General features: G+C 39.1%; 2 protein-coding genes across 2 annotated transcripts in view; one reads left to right on the forward strand and one right to left on the reverse strand.

Annotated features, from left to right (window-relative positions):
- The first annotated feature begins 33 nt into the window (after positions 1-33).
- LOC117433636 (prostaglandin E synthase-like) lies at positions 34-3,196 on the forward strand. The gene is made up of 3 exons (XM_034056012.3): positions 34-352; positions 958-1,040; positions 2,367-3,196. The coding sequence occupies exons 1-3, from the start codon at positions 230-232 to the stop codon at positions 2,614-2,616; spliced, it is 456 nt and encodes a 151-aa protein (XP_033911903.3). The 5' UTR covers positions 34-229; the 3' UTR covers positions 2,617-3,196.
- A 345-nt stretch (positions 3,197-3,541) lies between these two features.
- The window catches only part of LOC117419287 (regulator of G-protein signaling 3-like), a 23,753-nt gene continuing 9,443 nt past the window's right edge, over positions 3,542-17,851 (reverse strand). The window contains exons 2-7 of the mRNA XM_059009115.1: positions 16,589-17,191; positions 13,390-13,448; positions 12,887-12,964; positions 10,214-10,275; positions 5,984-6,150; positions 3,542-5,622 (exon numbers count right to left, since the gene is read on the reverse strand). Coding sequence (XP_058865098.1) covers positions 5,437-5,622; positions 5,984-6,150; positions 10,214-10,275; positions 12,887-12,964; positions 13,390-13,448; positions 16,589-17,191 — 1,155 coding nt within the window. The 3' untranslated portion in view covers positions 3,542-5,436. The remainder of the gene's footprint in view (positions 5,623-5,983; positions 6,151-10,213; positions 10,276-12,886; positions 12,965-13,389; positions 13,449-16,588; positions 17,192-17,851) is intronic.

Genomic DNA, 17,851 nt, shown 5'->3' on the forward strand with positions numbered 1-17,851 from the left:
GTTTTATTCTAGTGAAAACACATCCCACAGCTGAATGTGTTTGGGCATGACATTTTCCGAGGGAAAGTGTTTCTATGTAAATATTGGCACACGGTCTATGGTGTATAAAAGGAGGCGTCGACGACAGTAATTTAGAATCTTGCTTTTGCTGAGAAGGGAGAACAGGGCTGCTCACACACTCTAACTTTAGCTGGTTTAGTAGCCTGCATTAATATATTTATTTAAAGCCATGGCTCTCGCACTTGACTTAAACAACGAGGTATTCAGCTCCTTCTTATTTTATGCGACTCTGCTTCTACTCAAGATGTACGCCGTGGCAATTCTAACAGGACAACTCCGCTTGCGCAGAAAGGTAACTTTCGTAGAATTCATTCGAAGTCTTCTGTAGCTGTGGTTAAACTGACTATGCGCTGGACCGAGGATGTATTTTAAATGGAACACATTCCAAAATGTATGATCCATACATATGTTATTGATATTTGTAAGATATCTGTATAGGTTTTTAATATAGTACAATAACAAATATGGTATCATTTATAGTGGATAGATAGATAGATAGATAGATGATAGATAGATAGATAGATGTATTTTGAATGTAGCCTATTCAATTTATAACTGTAAATGATTATTATTATTATTATTATTATTATTATTATTATTATTATTATTATTATTATTATTATTATTATTATTATTATTATGTTTACTACTACTACTAATCATAGTAATGCATATATGTATCTATAAATGTCCATATCTCAAAATTAATTCAAATTATCTATCAAAATATGTGTGTGCGCATTTACCTACAGTATTTTATTCAACACACTCGAGAATTGTGTATATTACAGAAATGCACGCTGAGTCTGGAGACGGCTGCTGCTCTGAAATGGAAGTTCATGAGTACCAACTAGCGCATATTGGACTGCATTTAATCATCTGTCTCGCCTCCTTTAGGCTTTTGCTAACCCGGAGGATTCGCTGCGTCACGGGGGGTTGAAATTCTGCCGCGAGGATGCTGATGTGGAGCGCTGCAGGAGGTAAGGAAGCGAGGCACTGCACGGACTCACACTGCACACCCGTGTCCACCTAAGAGTGACTCACCAATAAAAAAAATGTTGAGGAAAGGAAAGAGGTAGTTATTAGCTGCCTTGATGCCCGGAAAAATCTGCTAATTGCCCCTAAAGACCAATATTTCTCAGAAAGATCCACCTATAGTAGGACTAATTTATATTGTACAAAGTGACATACATTTTCAGAGTACAGTATCAGTGATATACATTATTTGGTAGCACGCTAATAAGGTCCAGTAATAAACACTTTATTAACCCTTTATATAGATGATGAATACATAGTATATAAACTATGAACAAACAGGTTATACATATTTATAAAGGACCGTATTAGCGCCATTATTAATGCTAATAAACATTTTATTAATGCTACCAATTATTTTAACATTTAGATTTAAAATCAGTACAGACTAAAGAGATTTAAAAATATATATTTTTAATTCTGGAGGAAGAGAAAACGCTTGTTCTATTAGTCTAGCAATAGAAAAAAACTAAGGTAGCAATTTCTCACAGAGAATCAGAAAGTCCTCTGTACTATCTTACTCTCGTAGAGTAGTTACTGGTTGCAGTGGTTGGGTGTTTATTATCCATAATGATAATAATACAGTTGGTGTGAATCTGGATAGCAGCGTCTTCCTGCCTTCATAAGAGTGTTGTCTCAAAAAGCCACAAACCAGAGCTTGTCACAGAGATTTAACAAGCCTACACTGGGTCGTGGCTACATTCCCTTCTACTGACATCATCTATTGCAAAATACTGTACCACCCTAAAGCCCATGTAACATCATACAGCATACATCACACATTTTTTTTTTCTAGCAACATTTCAAGCAACTCACTGTATTGAGATATTGTGAACTGTTGAGCTTATTTGGTCAGACAAAAGCAGACTTGGGAACAAGTCCTCCAAAATGTGTTCTGCAGGGTCCTCCTTATAAAAGTTTCCCATAGTAAAAGCATAGCAATAAAGCACAGTGAAAGCATACGGAAGCATAGCTAAGCTCTGTAAAGCCCAGAGAGCTATGGTAAAGCACATTAATCAACATGATACATGCACTTTATAACCGTGGGAAATGCATGATAAAACTGTGAATATACTGTGGCACATTTTTATAACAGCCTATATAGCAGTAATAGGGCTTAGCCTCGCTGTGATTAAATAGTCTCTCAGGGTCTCTTAAGCACCCTGAAGTAGTTTCTAGTTTCTAATCATGATACATTGTGTGCCTTATAATACTATCAAGATGTCAGCATGCAATATTAACCTTGTCTCTGTCTTCTTCTTTTCTCTTAGGCTTCATCACAATGATATGGAGTGTATCTACCCTTTCCTGTTCATCGGGGCCCTGTACTGCATGCTTGACCCCAGCCCATCCATCGCCAGGCTTCACTTCCGCATCTTCTTCTTGGCTAGACTGGTCCACACTGTGGCTTACCTATTCGCTCTAAAAGCCCCTACCCGCTCTCTGGCCTACACCGTTGGGCAAATCCCCTGCTTCTCCATGGCCTTCAAGATCGTGGTCAACGTCGCCTCCTACTGGTGAAGAACACGACGCAGGAACCCAATCATGGTTTCAACCATTCCATTCATGGCGGTCCTTTTTGGGCTACTTGGTTTTGCTCTGCGGTAGTTTTAAGATGGAGAGGAGCTAGTCTTGAACAAGCAAGCCGACTTACAGTGAATTCCAGGAGAGAGCAGACAGGGCAGACTGTATCACTGAAGTCAATTTTCAATACTTGAATTAAACTTCCATTGGTAGACTGGTTCTCCAGGGTGGTCATATACATATCAATAGTGTCACAATGGGTTGTAATACATATCATATCATATGACATCATATCATCAGATAGACAGTATGCTACTGTTTTAGGACCACTGTTGGTACTGTGTACAAACTGTGAAGCTCCAATACTGTGGTCTGTTAGCAACTCTGATTTTAATGTACTGAATTCAGTCCAGTTAAAATGAACGTCTCTGTTTAGGTTCATTCTACAGTTAATTAATATGTAAATAATACATATCAAAGCCGTGGTAATTGTCGATGTCTGTTAATGCATTACTGTGTTTTGTACGTATGAATAATGTTTGACTGTGTATTTAAATAAATTAATGTTTTTGCTAAATTGCTTGATTTGTAGTTTTTACTGCGTTTTTACAAATGTGTCCAGAAAATTGTCAAGTAAATGATTTCCACAAATGATTTGCTCACCTTCTGCACAGGAAAGCAGTAGCAATTCTACTTCTTCAGTGTTTGCAATGTCTTTACATTACGCATGGAAGTACGAAATACAAGCAGGGAACCAGAAGGCAGTTAACAGATGAAAAGGCAGAATAGATAATCCTGTTAATGCTGATAAATTATTCCAGCTACAGTTATTTGTTGCAAGGGTATTGTAACAGACATGCATTCAGAAGGGTTTTTTGTGCAACATTTAAAAGGTCACAGATCCACATAAGTGACAGTGCTGTTGTGCTGTTCCACTGGAATGCATCAAATCATGGGCTTTATTTAAAATGACTCAAAGAGTCTCACAATATATACATGTATTTAATGAGTGGAGCTATACCAAGATGAGCAAGAAAGGAGAGGGTCTGCACTGTGGGGTAAAAAAGCAAGTAAGGGCCATATTTTCAGAACGTTTATTCCACTCTTTAATTGATTTAAAAATCTACTGACTACAAAACTACTATCATATATTTCATTAACTGTAATACATTTTAGCAGATGCTTTTATCCAAAGCGATCTACAGAGACTAGAGAGTGAACTACACATCACAACTGCTGCTGCAGAGTCACTTACAATAGGACCTCGGTTTTACGTCTCAGTCGAAGGACGGAGAACAAGTGACTTGCACGGGGTCGCACACAGCGAGTCAGTGGCTGAGCTGGGATTGAACCGTGAACCACCTGGTAACAAACCCCTTTTTAAACCACTGGACCACCAAGCGTCCTACTAAGATCCATCCAATTAATGTAATTGGATTTATCTTAAGCATTGTTTGTAGATTACTGTTGACTTTTCACCTTAAAAAAATAGGAGTTGATTAAAGACTGGAGTACGCTTTTAAAATATGGCCTGCCATAAAAGGTTACAGAACACCTTCCTGAGGTCACATTACTTTATCTTTATTCTGTGTTAGCTGTTAAGCATCACAATGTTATTCAACATTATTCATGAAACATAAAATAAACAATTTCTCATCTTGTGTGGGTTCACCAGGTCAAAGACAATTAGTCTTATGCGCATCATAGTGTAACCAGATTATGCTCCCTCCTGCAACAACACTGCTGTTTTTACTGTTCCTACAGTAGATTTTTCAATCAAGAGCATCAGCATTGTTGCACGAGGGAGCATTATCAGTGATACACAGGATATGATGCTACTAAGAGAGAAACAGAGTAATTGTGATTCTATTGATCAGGATAACATGAAAACTGCAAAGGTAAGTTAATGTGTTTCTTGTAAAGAGATTACCTTCGGGCAGAGCCATACCGATTACCAGGGAGTTTTTAAAGAGCAATACAAAATAAATACACATCATCAACAACAACAACACAAACCACTGTAATATAAACAGTTGGTTTCATATTATCTAAAGCAACATTGTGCAAACCAAGATGCTAATCAGGGTCTGTGAAACCAACCAAACATATCTTTAGTTACAGTAACAGTGAGTAAACAATGATGCTAATCAGGGTCTGTGAAACCAACCAAACATATCTTTGTAGGTCAGTTTGGGACAGTTCAGGCTTTTCAACTCACATAGCAATGCAATGCCCTGGGGCCAATTCAATCAGACATGTCAGGTTCTACTGTATTTCCTATGATGCCTAACTAATGGGATAATTAGTAGTTCAATACAAAAATAACCTTTTCATCAGCATCAATTTGAACTGGACATGTTGGCTATCCACGGAAGTCATCTTCAAATCTCAGCCTAAAGATATGGCACGTTAGTGTAACGGTGCACGCTGGGTGCGAACCAGCGACCATGCCCACCACAAGCGAGCACCTTAACCGCTGTGTAAAAGGGACATTCTCACCTGTACGCCTGGTTAAAGCGCTCTTGACCTCATCTCACCAACAGGGGTCAGAATCCGTAATGGCAGTCTATCACTCATCACTGCCTGTTACATTATGTTAAATCCAGATTGCCTAGTCACGATGTATAAAAGCATTACAGGACTCTACGAAGTGCTACAGATATTTCCCAGTAGTGTTATTTTTCAAGCCAGCCCAGGTCCAAGGTCTTATTGAGACTCTGAACATGTTTCTATTGGACAACAGATCATTTAGAAGGAAACCCCACGAGAAGTCTTCACGTTTAGACACAGGTTGAAACATGTTTGAATTGTGTTGGTCTACAGGTTGCCGTTGGGCTGGTGCTGTTCCAGCAGTTCTTGGTAGAGCTCCGAGCGCAGGAAGCGGGGGTAGGAATCTTTCTCCATTAGTCCGTAGACTCGTTTCTCAGCCTGGTCGAAGCAGGAGCGCGTGGGATTGAGGACCAGCTGGGAGGTGATCTCTCTCGTCTTTGAATCCAAGTTCACCTAGGGGAGATGTAAACGTTCTACTGTTGATAATGTCATGTGCTCACTTCAGTTTAACATATGTGACAAAGTCTGGGAGACTTAGTCATTTACACACTATTTTTAAAATGTAGTGTGCCCAATTATTTTTATCCCCGATTTGGAACGTCCAATCATTTTCCCCCTCACCGCAGCAATTCCCCACACAGCTCAGAACTGAAGGCTCAGTGGGTGTCCTCCGATCCCACGACTGAGCCAGCTTCCTCTTCTACACCCAGGAACTCGAGAGCGGATGTCAGCGAGCTACTGGCCATCTGAAGCCTGCTTGACAACCGGCATTCTCAAACCCTCAATTTCACAAAGTGAAAGCTTTCCCCCTCACCTCTCTTGGGGCCTGCGTTTTGATGTATTGGTTGAAGATCTTCTTCGCCTTGCGTTGCAGGTTAAAGCTGCTCCACGTCTTCTTGTAGTCTTCACAAGCCAGCCAGAACTCTAGGTTCTCTTCACTAAACTCTGAGCGCAGGAAGGCTCTGAATGCAGCCAGACCATCTACAGAGGACAGCAGAGAGGGGGAGGGAGAGGATCCAGAGAAGAATGGAAGTGGGAGAGGTAAGTGAGGGTGAAGATATAGTGGAGAGGGGGTGAAAGAGAAGGGGAGAGGGAATGTTGTGAGGAGAAAGGAGGCAGAGAGGGGGGAGAGAAGAGAAAGTGTAGTGGGGGTAAGGTTAGGAGAGAGGAGAGAGAAGAAAACAAATACAGGGTGATTAGAAAGTAAGTTTACCAACGTATGGTACACTTATATGGTAAAATTACTTTCTAATCACCCTGTACTTTAACTATATAACTGTTCCAGATTATGAAAATAGTTAAAATTAAGTTAAATAGTTAAAAAATGAAATACTTTGAATTTGATCTTATATATACTGTATGCCAAAAAAAGAAAACTGGTACAGAGCAATGGAAATAATGTACATGCTTCTTTTAAATGTGTTCAGTACTGGCGTCACCACCAGATGGCAGTATAATACTGCAAATGATGAATAACCAAAAGTTAGTAAGGGAAATGTAAAAAAAAAAAAAAAAGAAATTGTTACTCTTTAATGAACATAAAGTTACCGTTTTTACCATCGCAGAAAACTCTATTCTATTAACTTGGGAGTAAAAATGTTCAAGCTGGATCCCCCATTTCAGGTGTGCAGTTCTGTATGTTAAGATGCATAAAGGAGATGGTTTGAGGCAAGCCATGTAACAAGTAAAGTGGTTAGACACACCTGCAAGTGTACCAGAGTTTAGACCACAATGCACACTCTTAATAACTTGTGCTAGAACATCTTTTCCTAGGTTCCGCACAGTTGAGCTAGTGGTTCTCTAGATATATGAGAAATCCTAAGTCTGATATATGGACAACTTGTGCTGAAGTATTTCCAAACCAAAGTTCATCATAATTCGTTTAGCATTTCTGTAGACATATTATAAATTGTAGGTGTGGCAGACAGACATCATAGGTTCCCAGATCTTGATGCAGTCAATAACTTGTGCTGAAGAATGTCCTTAGCAGATTTAATCTTAATTGAAACAGAATTTCCTCTTTGAACGGTATGGTCTACTGTTCGCGTCCGGCCCTTGTCTTTCCACTCAATTCAATTGACTGAGATGCCAATTCATTATACTGTGTTTTACCCTGCTCCCCTGTGCTGTGCATTGCTGTCCTGTGCAGTATTCTGCTCCCCTGTGCTGTGCATTGCTATCCTGTGCTGTATTCTGCTCCCCTGTGCTGTGCATTGCTATCCTGTGCAGTATTCTGCTCCCCTGTGCTGTGCATTGCTATCCTGTGCTGTATTCTGCTCCCCTGTGCTGTGCATTGCTATCCTGTGCTGTATTCTGCTGCCCTGTGCTGTACCCTCCTACATGTGCTTTACCCTGTTCCCATGCTCTCTACCCTCACCTCCCCCTCTTTGTTTATTACACTTTCTAGCCACAATTCTACACTTTCTAGCATTTCCCAGGGTAGATCTTGTACTTTGTAAGTGTGTTGAAATTCCAGATTTCTCTCAGTCACTTCCCTTTGCAGTCAATATAAAAAGGACATATTTTCTTGAGTGGTTTGAGTGAATGTTATTGTGTGTGCGAGGGAGACTTCATACCCATGTTACTCGAAGGACTTTTAAAACATTAAAAAAAAAAAAAAAAACATGTTTTTTTTTTTTTTTTTTTTTTTAACTATAGAGCACAACACTGCAAAAATATGAAACTTATTAATTCCAGAAATATCTGAGTTAAAACATACAGGAAGTACTAACTTTGTCAAGTAGACAAATGTTTTGTGTTCACAGAAGTTGGCTGAAAAGTTTTGTCTACTTGACTTCCAACTTAATTCCATCCCTGCCAAATCTGTTATTTAAATATTGAAATGGGCTGATTATGGCAGTTGTATGTGTGACATGCTATACAAGTGACATACTTTTGTTTAAAAAGCGCTATCTAAATGCAATAAATAAATTAATTCATTCATTAATTAATTAACTGCAGCTCTCTGTCTCTGAGTCCCCTAACACACCCGTACTCTACGTTAGACATCAAAACAGACTCAGTATTTGTGAAAAGGGCCCACAATTTGCTAAGGAGGAAGCAAATGACCCTGGAGATTTTTTGTAGCCTGGATTATGTTATCTTTCAGTAGTAAATGTACTCTCTTGAGCTGTGACATTTAAGATGTTATTGAAATGGCTGGCGAGAGGAATGTAAACATGGTTGAGTCGAGAGGAAATGGCTCATGAAATTCACTCAGAGACCCGCACACCTCTCCCTCCCTGCCAAAAAATGTGTCAGTCTTAATTACTCTGAGATGCCAGGCCCTGAAGAGAGAGAGAGATTTCTGACAGAAAATCTCCTTATGGGTTACATTCTATATTTGTATAATGTACATTTAAGGAAGAATACTTAAACAGTATAGCTTAATGCATTTTCAGATCACATCAATAGCAGGGTCTACTATGTGTTTTAAACACTGTGTACCACTACGGTCTAACTAACTGGTGTCTGTGATATTCTTCCTTAATATTATTTATTTCTTAGCAGACGCCCTTATCCAGGGCGACTTACAACTGTTACAAGATATCACATTATTTTTACATACAATTACCCATTTATACAGTTGGGTTTCTACTGGAGCAATCTAGGTAAAGTACCTTGCTCAAGGGTACAGCAGCAGTGTCCCCCACCTGGGATTGAACCCACAACCCTCCGGTCAAGAGTTCAGAGCCCTAACCACTACTCCACACTGCTGCCCTTAATATATCTTCTGTCCTTACAGAGAGGACAAATATTTCCCTCTGTCCAAAAAAATATTTGGTTAAAAAAATAAAATATATTACATACTGGGAGTCAGTTCAGTGTTCTCACTGATTTAGTAATGTTAACACGTCTGTGTGTCTGAATGAGTTTCAACGCGTGGGCCACAAGATACAAACACCTAACATAATTCATAGGCCATTTACTGTATGCAGTAGTTTACAAATGTATTAGAACACCCCATTGCTGCTTCTGTAGTTTTGATTTATTGCGCATATGAAATCAAACCACTGGAACTGAAAAATAGGCAAATTAGCGATTGTCTGATTTATGATGACTTTAATAGGCCACACATGCAATTAATTAAAAATAGTAAGAGAAAAGAAACACGTAGCCACAAATGGGCAAATGTATGAGACTTTTAGAAGTGGTTTAAGATTTCTAATTAAAGCACAAAGTGGTCTAACATTTTCACACATGCGTGCCTCTTGTTTCCATATCACTGATTAGCGAAAACTGAAATTCTCACACCCAGAGGTTTTCATGCAGGCAGATACATAATGGATAGAAATGACATATCTTGAGGTGACCTAATAAATGAGCACACTACTGTATATATGTGCTTCATTAGGACAAATAACATTTGCCCTGATCCCAGCCTTGTTTGACAATTCAGTCATTGTGGACTGTGGTGCCATGGAAGATGCCCAAAGTCTCTGTCCTGCTCCTCAGACCATTTGCACACAATTCTGGCATGGTGGATGTCACCATTAGGGGACAAGTGCAGCATTGTTAACATGACTTAATAAAGTGCATCAGATTTATAGTGCTGCAGAGATCACATGTCACATCACATGATCAACCGAATTCTGGTAGACATGTCCTAATCGAGTAGCCATTACTTTAGGTCCATCTTGCATTATTGTGTCAATCCATGCCCCTCTGTATTTTAAAATACAAAATCTGCACTTCATGGAAATTCAATGCAAGATCTACAGCGATGGCCAAAGGTTTTGCATCACCCTATAGAGTTAAAAAGATTTGCTGAATAATGCTACGCTAACATACTGAATTACATACTGCTTTGTAGTTTTCCATGAAACAAAAATGGAAAAATGTTACATTTCAAAATCTAACATGAAATACTGTACTGCTATTATGGCTTCTGGTAGACTTTTGATTACATGATGTTAAATAAAATATAAAAATCACATTCATGTAGTTTTTTTTTTAACAATATCTCAATCCTAAAATTCTAGATGATGCAAAACTTTTAGCCATAGTATGTATGGAAGTGTGTATGTAATAAATATCAACTCACAGCGATGATCAAGAAGATTGTCCAGTGATTCAGACCATTTCTTCACTTCCTCTGAACTTGGTCTGTATAAAAAAAGAAACACAAAATCATTATCTTCTGTCTTCCTGCCTGTCTGCCCTTCTCAAATGATGTGGCAGTGCAGTGGCAACACAGTCATTCTGCATTATACTGAGAAGCAATGGGAATACAAAGGTAGCTACGATGGGATGAGGCTGCTAGCGGTACCACTGTGGAATAACATTTTGGTATTGAGAGTGAACAACCAAAACACAATGCATCTAATCCATTAAAGTGCATTGCCATATCACTGCCAGATACAAGTATTTGGTAAAGATGGATAGGAACAGAGACATCTCAAAAGTAATAGACACTCTGTAGGTGGCGTGTTTAACAGGACGAAGGATGGGCGCGAACCTGCGTTAAGGAATATATGTTCCCCATAGGATCCAGTATTGAGGAATATTGGTTCCCCTTCCGAATATTTCTACCCCCTTATTGTTTTGTAACACAGCACTCTTTCTTTGCATCCATGCATTTTCAACTAAAATTTTAGACCACTTTCCCCAACCCTAACCCTAACCCTAACCCTAACCCTAAACCTAACCCTAAACCTAACCCTAACCCTAACCCTAACCCTAAACCTAACCATAACCCTAACCCTAGCCCTTGTGCCATCCAGTCCGCTCTGACAGGTCCAGTCTCAACTACAATAAAGCATGATAACAGCCTGCAAACACTGCTCCCGTTTACCAGCATTAAACAGGCCATACTTCACATACAAATTGGATAAATAACAAACATGCATCTTAGCCACTAGACAAAAGACAGGCTTGTCTTTAACCTCATCTCACTCACTGGGGGCAGAATCTATAACAGCAGTGCATCACACCCCTACTGGTTACACTCTCTCCCTTTAAACTCCATCCTTTAATGTGAATGCCATCTTCCAACACAATCATCAAGTGGGGCTACGTAGTGTTCAAACACATGGACAAGAATTCTGCAAATATGCACTATGGTTGTTCCAGTAAAGGTGAAAGAACTCCCATAGTAAATATTTCATTTTTGGCCATTCCATGTATATGTTCTTGGTATCTGTTTACTTCTCACAGAGAGATATATATTCAGCAATCCTATAAATCATAAAAAGAAAAAATTATATCACTGTTAGAGCAATTAACCCATACAGCTATGGCCAAAAGTTTTGCATCACCCTATAGAATGAACTAATTTTGCTTCATAAAGTCGACCCTGCTAAATAACGTTATGTTAATATATTGAATCACATGCCGTTTTATAGTTTTCCATATACTTAACGGAAAACTGACAAATTTAGAAATGTGGCATTTCAAAGTCTAACCTGAAATACTGTACTACTATTATGGCTTCCGGTAGACTTTTGCAATATCATTTTGTACTCTCTTTGATTACATGATATTAAATAAAAGATCTAAAGTATGTTTATATATATATATATATATATATATATATATATATATATATATATATATATATATATATATATATATATATATATATATTGTTTTTTTTAATTATGTCTCAATCCTAAAATTCTAGGTGATCTTTTGGCCACAGCTGTACTTGTACCAAACAACCATAGCACCATGTCCTTTCCCATGTCCATTTACTTCTGACAGACAGACAGATCGCTAGATAGACAGATAGAGAGTTGGGGAGGGGTGTTGAATGTCTGGAATGGTATGTTCAGGCTGGTGTTTTTGTTGGACATTGTAAACTTGCGGGACCAGTTTCTGAACTGATAACAAGAGATCGTGGGAGTGGTAGTGAGAGTGAGAGAATCAGGTACAAGCCCAAAGGTACACGTTCTTCCAAAAAGTGAAAGAACTGGGACAGCAAGAAACAACTTTGTTGCATGATATTTTTTTTCAATATGGCATCCTTTGAAGGGAGCTCCGTGATAATATAGATTTTAAATCTTCGGTCAGCACTCACTAAACAACTGTGTGGGTTTGAATGGCATTTTGTCTTCTTTGTTTTAAAGTTTAAAATAACAGAAACAGATTGGAATGTATTATTGTCAGTTATGACCCCAAATTATTACCCTCCAGTACTGTAACTTGACTGTGGAAAGTACAGCAAACACAAACAACAGGAAATATGCCATTTTGTATTGAGAAATATTGCATGAAATTAAATTCATTTCTATTAGTTTCCAAAGATTTGGATTAAATTAGGTATTTGAAAGACTTTCACAAAGTTTCTACAGCTATGGCCAAAATTAACTAATTTAGCTCCATAAAGTCGAATGAAACCTGTTGAATAATGTTACATTAACATATTAAATTGCATACCACTTTGTAGTTTTCCACATACTTAATGAAAAACTGACAACAATTGAAAAAAGTGACATTTCGAAATCTAACATGACATACCATACTGCTATTATGGCTTCCGCTAGACTTTTGAGATATCATTTTGTAGTTTCATTGATGACACGATGTTAAATAAAAGATCTAAATTATGTTCAGTACAGTGCTACACTTAAGTATTTACCAAACAATGACTTACAGCAATTGTACAGGGACTAAATACTGTTAAAAATGTCAGTCCAATATGTATTCTTTAATAATTAAAGCCTGCTGTCAGCCACCCCCCCCCCCCCCCCCCACCCCCCCCCCCAACTTCATTTACCTGAGTGTTCTGGGGTCACTGGAGGTCCCTGTGCTGCCAGCCTCACTCCAATGCTTTAGAAAGGCCAGTCGTCTTTTCCTGTGAGGGGACAGTAATCATACTCTTAAAGGGGTGGCCTGTCTGGCTGACCCATGAATCTGAAAGTCCACTTGCACTATGGTAACCACAAAAGGATATTTTTTTTATCTGACTCAGCTGGACTTAACGCGGTTTGGAAAAACACTTATATCCCCATACAAGGGATTTGTTTATGAAAACTGATTGTCCATGTACTTTAACCTAGAGTTGCCAGTTTAAAACCCTGTAGTTAATCTGATGCTTCTCAGCTAAGTGGTGCAAATTAGACTCCTACTTGATGTTGCAGATTTGAGAATAAAGAATGGTAGAAACTCAATAAGGTATGGTGGATGTCATGGTGCTTCTTTGTGATGTTACTTGGAATACAGCAGGTGAAACTGATTGGCTGAAAGATCCTCAGCCCTAATTATGGTAGCGTTCCTTACCGATTCTGTCGGCTGTTCTCATCAGCGCTATCCAGGTCAGACTCCATACTGGCAGTGTTCTGAAAGAGAAACATACGCTGTTAACCTTTACACTGAACTCTTTCAAGTCGTTTGTAAGTTTTCCTTCTGTGCTTTTGTTTTCTCTATTATTCTCATATACAGGGAGACCTTCTACCCCCCCCCCCCCCCCCCCCACCCCCTCCATGAACCTGAGCTTTCACCTCGTACTTTTTTATTCCAGAGATAGATTTATCTGAAATCAAAGTACTTCTGGAATGAGGAACAACTTAAAAAGATTGACAGTGATACCATGGTGCCACACAGCTGAATCGTTGTTGATTCCTGTAACCAGAGTCGTTAGTTTATGTTTCATTTTCTAAATGTTTAGACTCTTGTATTGACCTGTTTAAACTTTTATTATTATTATTTATTTCTTAGCAAACGCCCTTATCCAGGGGTGACTTACAATTGTTACAACATATCACATTATTTTTATATACAATTACCCATTTATACAGGTGGGTTTTTACTAGGTAAAGTACCTTGCTCAAGGGTACAGCAGCAGTGTCCCCCACCTGGGATTAAACCCACGACCCTCCGGTCAAGAGTCCAGAGCCCTAACCACTACTCAACACTGCTGCCCCCTATATTCTGTTTATCACATTATTTTTACATGCAATTACCCATTTATACAGTTGGATTTTTACTGGAGCAATCTAGGTAAAGTACCTTGCTCCAAAAAGCCATTGTAGAAGCCAATCACTTTTTAGAATCCACTTGTATAAGACTATACAACAGTTATTTATATATGAAAAAGACTGTAAATACATACTATTTTATAAACATTAAGCCTCAGTACTTTTGGTAATAATTAAATATTTTGGCAAAATTCTCAATGTTCAAACTATAGACTTAACACCTCAAACTATTTTCAGTATTCAAGCGAAGTGCTTGAATTATTTAGCATTCTGTCTGTCTGAATCCTAGTCAACAATCTCCCTCCCGGCCTGTGAGGGCTCTGTATAACAGGAGCAGTGTGCCTTGGACTGGATGGTTTGGCAGTTCATTCCAGGGTCAGTCGGAAGTCGGCCATCCAGAAAGGGGGTGGAGTCACAATACCAGAAGTCATTGCCTAAATGCGGTAGGCGATGTGTCAGTCATGGATTGGAGGACACGTGATTGCACTCTCTACCGAAGGGGGCGTGACTGAAGGTATATCAGGGGATGTGGCCAAGCAATTTGTTCCTCTGTTATGGTTACGAAATGACCGGGAGGAATAAAAAGAAACCGTGAGTGTTTAGTGTTGTCTTGTCTGTCTATTTAACTGTTGTTATTTGTCTTTGTAGACAGCTAAATATCCTGGAGCTGTCGCTGTTAAGCCAGCATCAAACCCAGACTGCACTGCACCACTGTTATCACTGTTTCATTTATTTCACAACACCACTTGCACCCGGAGCACTCACTGTTAGACTGGTGATTGTGTAGGTGTTTTAAAGTGTGTTATTATTATTATTATTATTATTATTATTATTATTATTATTATTATTATTATTATTTCGGGACTGGGTCCTGGGGTTTTGACTGGCTTTACACATCGCTGTGTATAGCCAGTATTATTATTTAAGCAAATTATAAAGCTTTGTTTTTCACCATTGAACTGTTGTTGGCTTGCTATTACTGAGCACTGCATCGCCTCTACACCAGCAAACTGCAAACCACTTTGCCACACTGTGAAAATGTCAAACACACATTCTTACACATGCTATAGATAGGTGATTATTTTATACATGTTACTGATAGCTGTGCGTTTCTATACACAGCCGTGGAATGGGTTGAAGGTCTCTCACATGCTTGTTAAACCAACACATTATCTTGACAGTTTAGATAGCACACCTCAGCCAGAGTTAAATGATATGTTATGGTAATTAAACCCATTCGTTTCACTGAATAGTCACGCAGGAGGCAAGTTTATTGGGTTTATTGCGTGTACTGCAGCCAGAAGGCAAAAGGTTGTGCAGAAAGATGACTAGAGCTTGTGAGAAGAAACTATAAAATAGGATACTGAAAGGACAAGGGTCTATAAGATAGGAATTCTGCCTACAAGTGGCAGCTTAAAATGGAATATTTACAGCAGAGGTTGTTACCCCTGCAGCAGAACAGTCATACAGTATATTTTCATCCCCCCTCCCATGTGTATCAAATGTTATGTAGGTCCACTTGTACAATTTTGCTAATTTTAGGCATTTTTTTTCAACTTTCTATTTTGTAGTGTGAGCACCATTTATAACAACTTCAGTTTTCAGTGTGTTGTTTAGCATGAGGAGATGCGATACATATAAAAAGATGATATAGTTTAAAAATGTCTATTTAAAAAAGAAAGAGATGCGAAGTAAGGAAAAGGACCTTGAAGTGTGTGATAACAGGTTACTAACAGTCATGATAAGAGAAGTCAAAAGATGACAGCTTCATTGTAAACCACTGTCCCAGCTTGGTCAAGATAATCTTTCAGTTTACATTGAGGAGTAGAACAAAGCCTTCATTTTACAGTCAGCCCATTGACCCTGCTAATCAAAGGTCCTGTCTTTTTATAAAAAGCCTTGGAAAAATCACAGTATTTCCCTGAATAAACCTGTACCAACCATTACCAGATCAGCACATTACCAGCACAAAGGATTTGGGACAAATACCATATCTAATACCACAGGGGAATTGACTGCCCTACGATAAACTGGACGTCATAAAGGCTTTACTTTTTAAACGTCAGCACAGCTTACCCTCCATTGAATGAAACTGACTCGACCTGTACTTTCAGAATAGCTGTATTCTGTACCAGTACTTTCACCATAAATATCTCAAACTCTCAAAGTTGTGCTGAAATGAGGTTTTAATTTGTATTTTATATCAGTTTTTTAAAACTGAAAACTCAAAAAGCTACTTCCAGCTCAGTCAAAGATTTGGTAACACATTATAGAAAGTGTCTCTAATCCTGTTTATTTACATAGTATTTACTTAGTAAAAAACAAGCACAGGACTGTGACAGGATAGCATCACGTCCCAAGATGTTACCAGCAGGAATTAGAGACTCAGAGTCAGAAACTGCAGTCTGCAAAGCGCACATTTATTTAAAGAAACAGACAAACACAAAACACAGGAACTGGATGAGGTAAACTGTGACCCCTTTGACCATGGCGTTGCTTACCTGCTTGGAAGGTCTGAACAGCATCCTAAGATGCACTTTGGCTGCAGCCAGCTTCCCTTGAGCGCTTTCCCTCCTCAGTGTCTCAGGAGATGGGAGGCTCCAGCCACTGTCACTGCTGCCTGCCTGACTGCCTCTCAACCCTTCAGCAGCTCCATCACGGGCTAATTCACTGTCGCTGTATGCCCGGGACACCCCAGACAGTCCGGCTACTCCCAGAAAGCAATGTGCAGCCATCAGACTTTCACTGCTTTGCCCTGATGCCTGTAATCCCAGGCAGGGCAAAGCTTCAGTGCTCAAACTAAACTCCTTCTCAATGCGGACTTCTGGCACTGTCCCCAAATAGGATAGCCCCACCCCCTGAGCCTCAGGCTCCTCCCCCACGTGTGAAGGTTCCGTTTCATAGCAATTCGGTTGTGTCTTTGTAATAGAATGCCCACTCTCCAAGTTTATAAGCCCAGTGTTGTCAGTGTTGTCCCATGGCTCCTCTCCCGGGCTGGCTGGCTCTTCTCTCTTGGGACAGGTACTAAGCCTCCGAAGGGCAACCTTATGCCAGGGCTGGAACTCGCAGAGGAGAATGGAGCCCTCAGAGCTAGACCTGCGCATCTGAGAGGAGAGGAGAGGAGGGAGAGGATGGTTAGAATAATACGAGTTTCCATAGGGATTTGCCTGAGTGATACAATACAGAGTGAGTCTTCAAGCACGCAGATCATGCAGAGCATACACTGATCAATATAAATAATCAATGTACATAATCAATAAGTGCAGGAAGACCTAATCACCACGGGATGAAGTCTTGTTTATGGATTTACTCACAAATAGATTCTTTTTGAGCTACCCACAAAGAACCATTTTGTGTTTATGCCATGTGTATTTAACGATTTAGCGATGATGATAGTTCTAATTAAGTAATTTCATTTCACAGATTAAATACTGCAGTGGGAATCTCTAAACAGAAGCTGTCATTGTGACAAGCTGGCAACTGCAATATGAAAAATAAATACGCTTTAGAACACCCACATGTGTAATATGGAGTTAGTTAACCATGTAAATGAATGATTAACTGCATATACACTATGGTCATTTTTTATAATTATTAATTTCTTAGCAGACACCCTTCTCCAGGGAAACTTACAATTGTTACAAGATATCACTTTTTTATTTTATTTAATTACATACAATTTTTTACATACAATTACCCATTAATACAGTTGGGTTTTGACTGGAGCAATCACGGTAAAGTATCTTGCTCAAGGGTACAGCACC

Source organism: Acipenser ruthenus, chromosome 38, assembly GCF_902713425.1.
Source record: "Acipenser ruthenus chromosome 38, fAciRut3.2 maternal haplotype, whole genome shotgun sequence".
Lineage (NCBI taxonomy): Eukaryota > Metazoa > Chordata > Actinopteri > Acipenseriformes > Acipenseridae > Acipenser > Acipenser ruthenus.

What these genes read in the sequence shown, in the direction of transcription:
- LOC117433636 (XM_034056012.3), top strand. Translation starts at nt 230, where the DNA reads ATGGCTCTCGCACTTGACTTAAACAACGAGGTATTCAGCTCCTTCTTA. An exon ending in AACTCCGCTTGCGCAGAAAG is followed by an intron (nt 353 to 957) that starts GTAACTTTCGTA and finishes CGCCTCCTTTAG; the next exon opens with GCTTTTGCTAACCCGGAGGA. An exon ending in GATGTGGAGCGCTGCAGGAG is followed by an intron (nt 1,041 to 2,366) that starts GTAAGGAAGCGA and finishes CTTTTCTCTTAG; the next exon opens with GCTTCATCACAATGATATGG.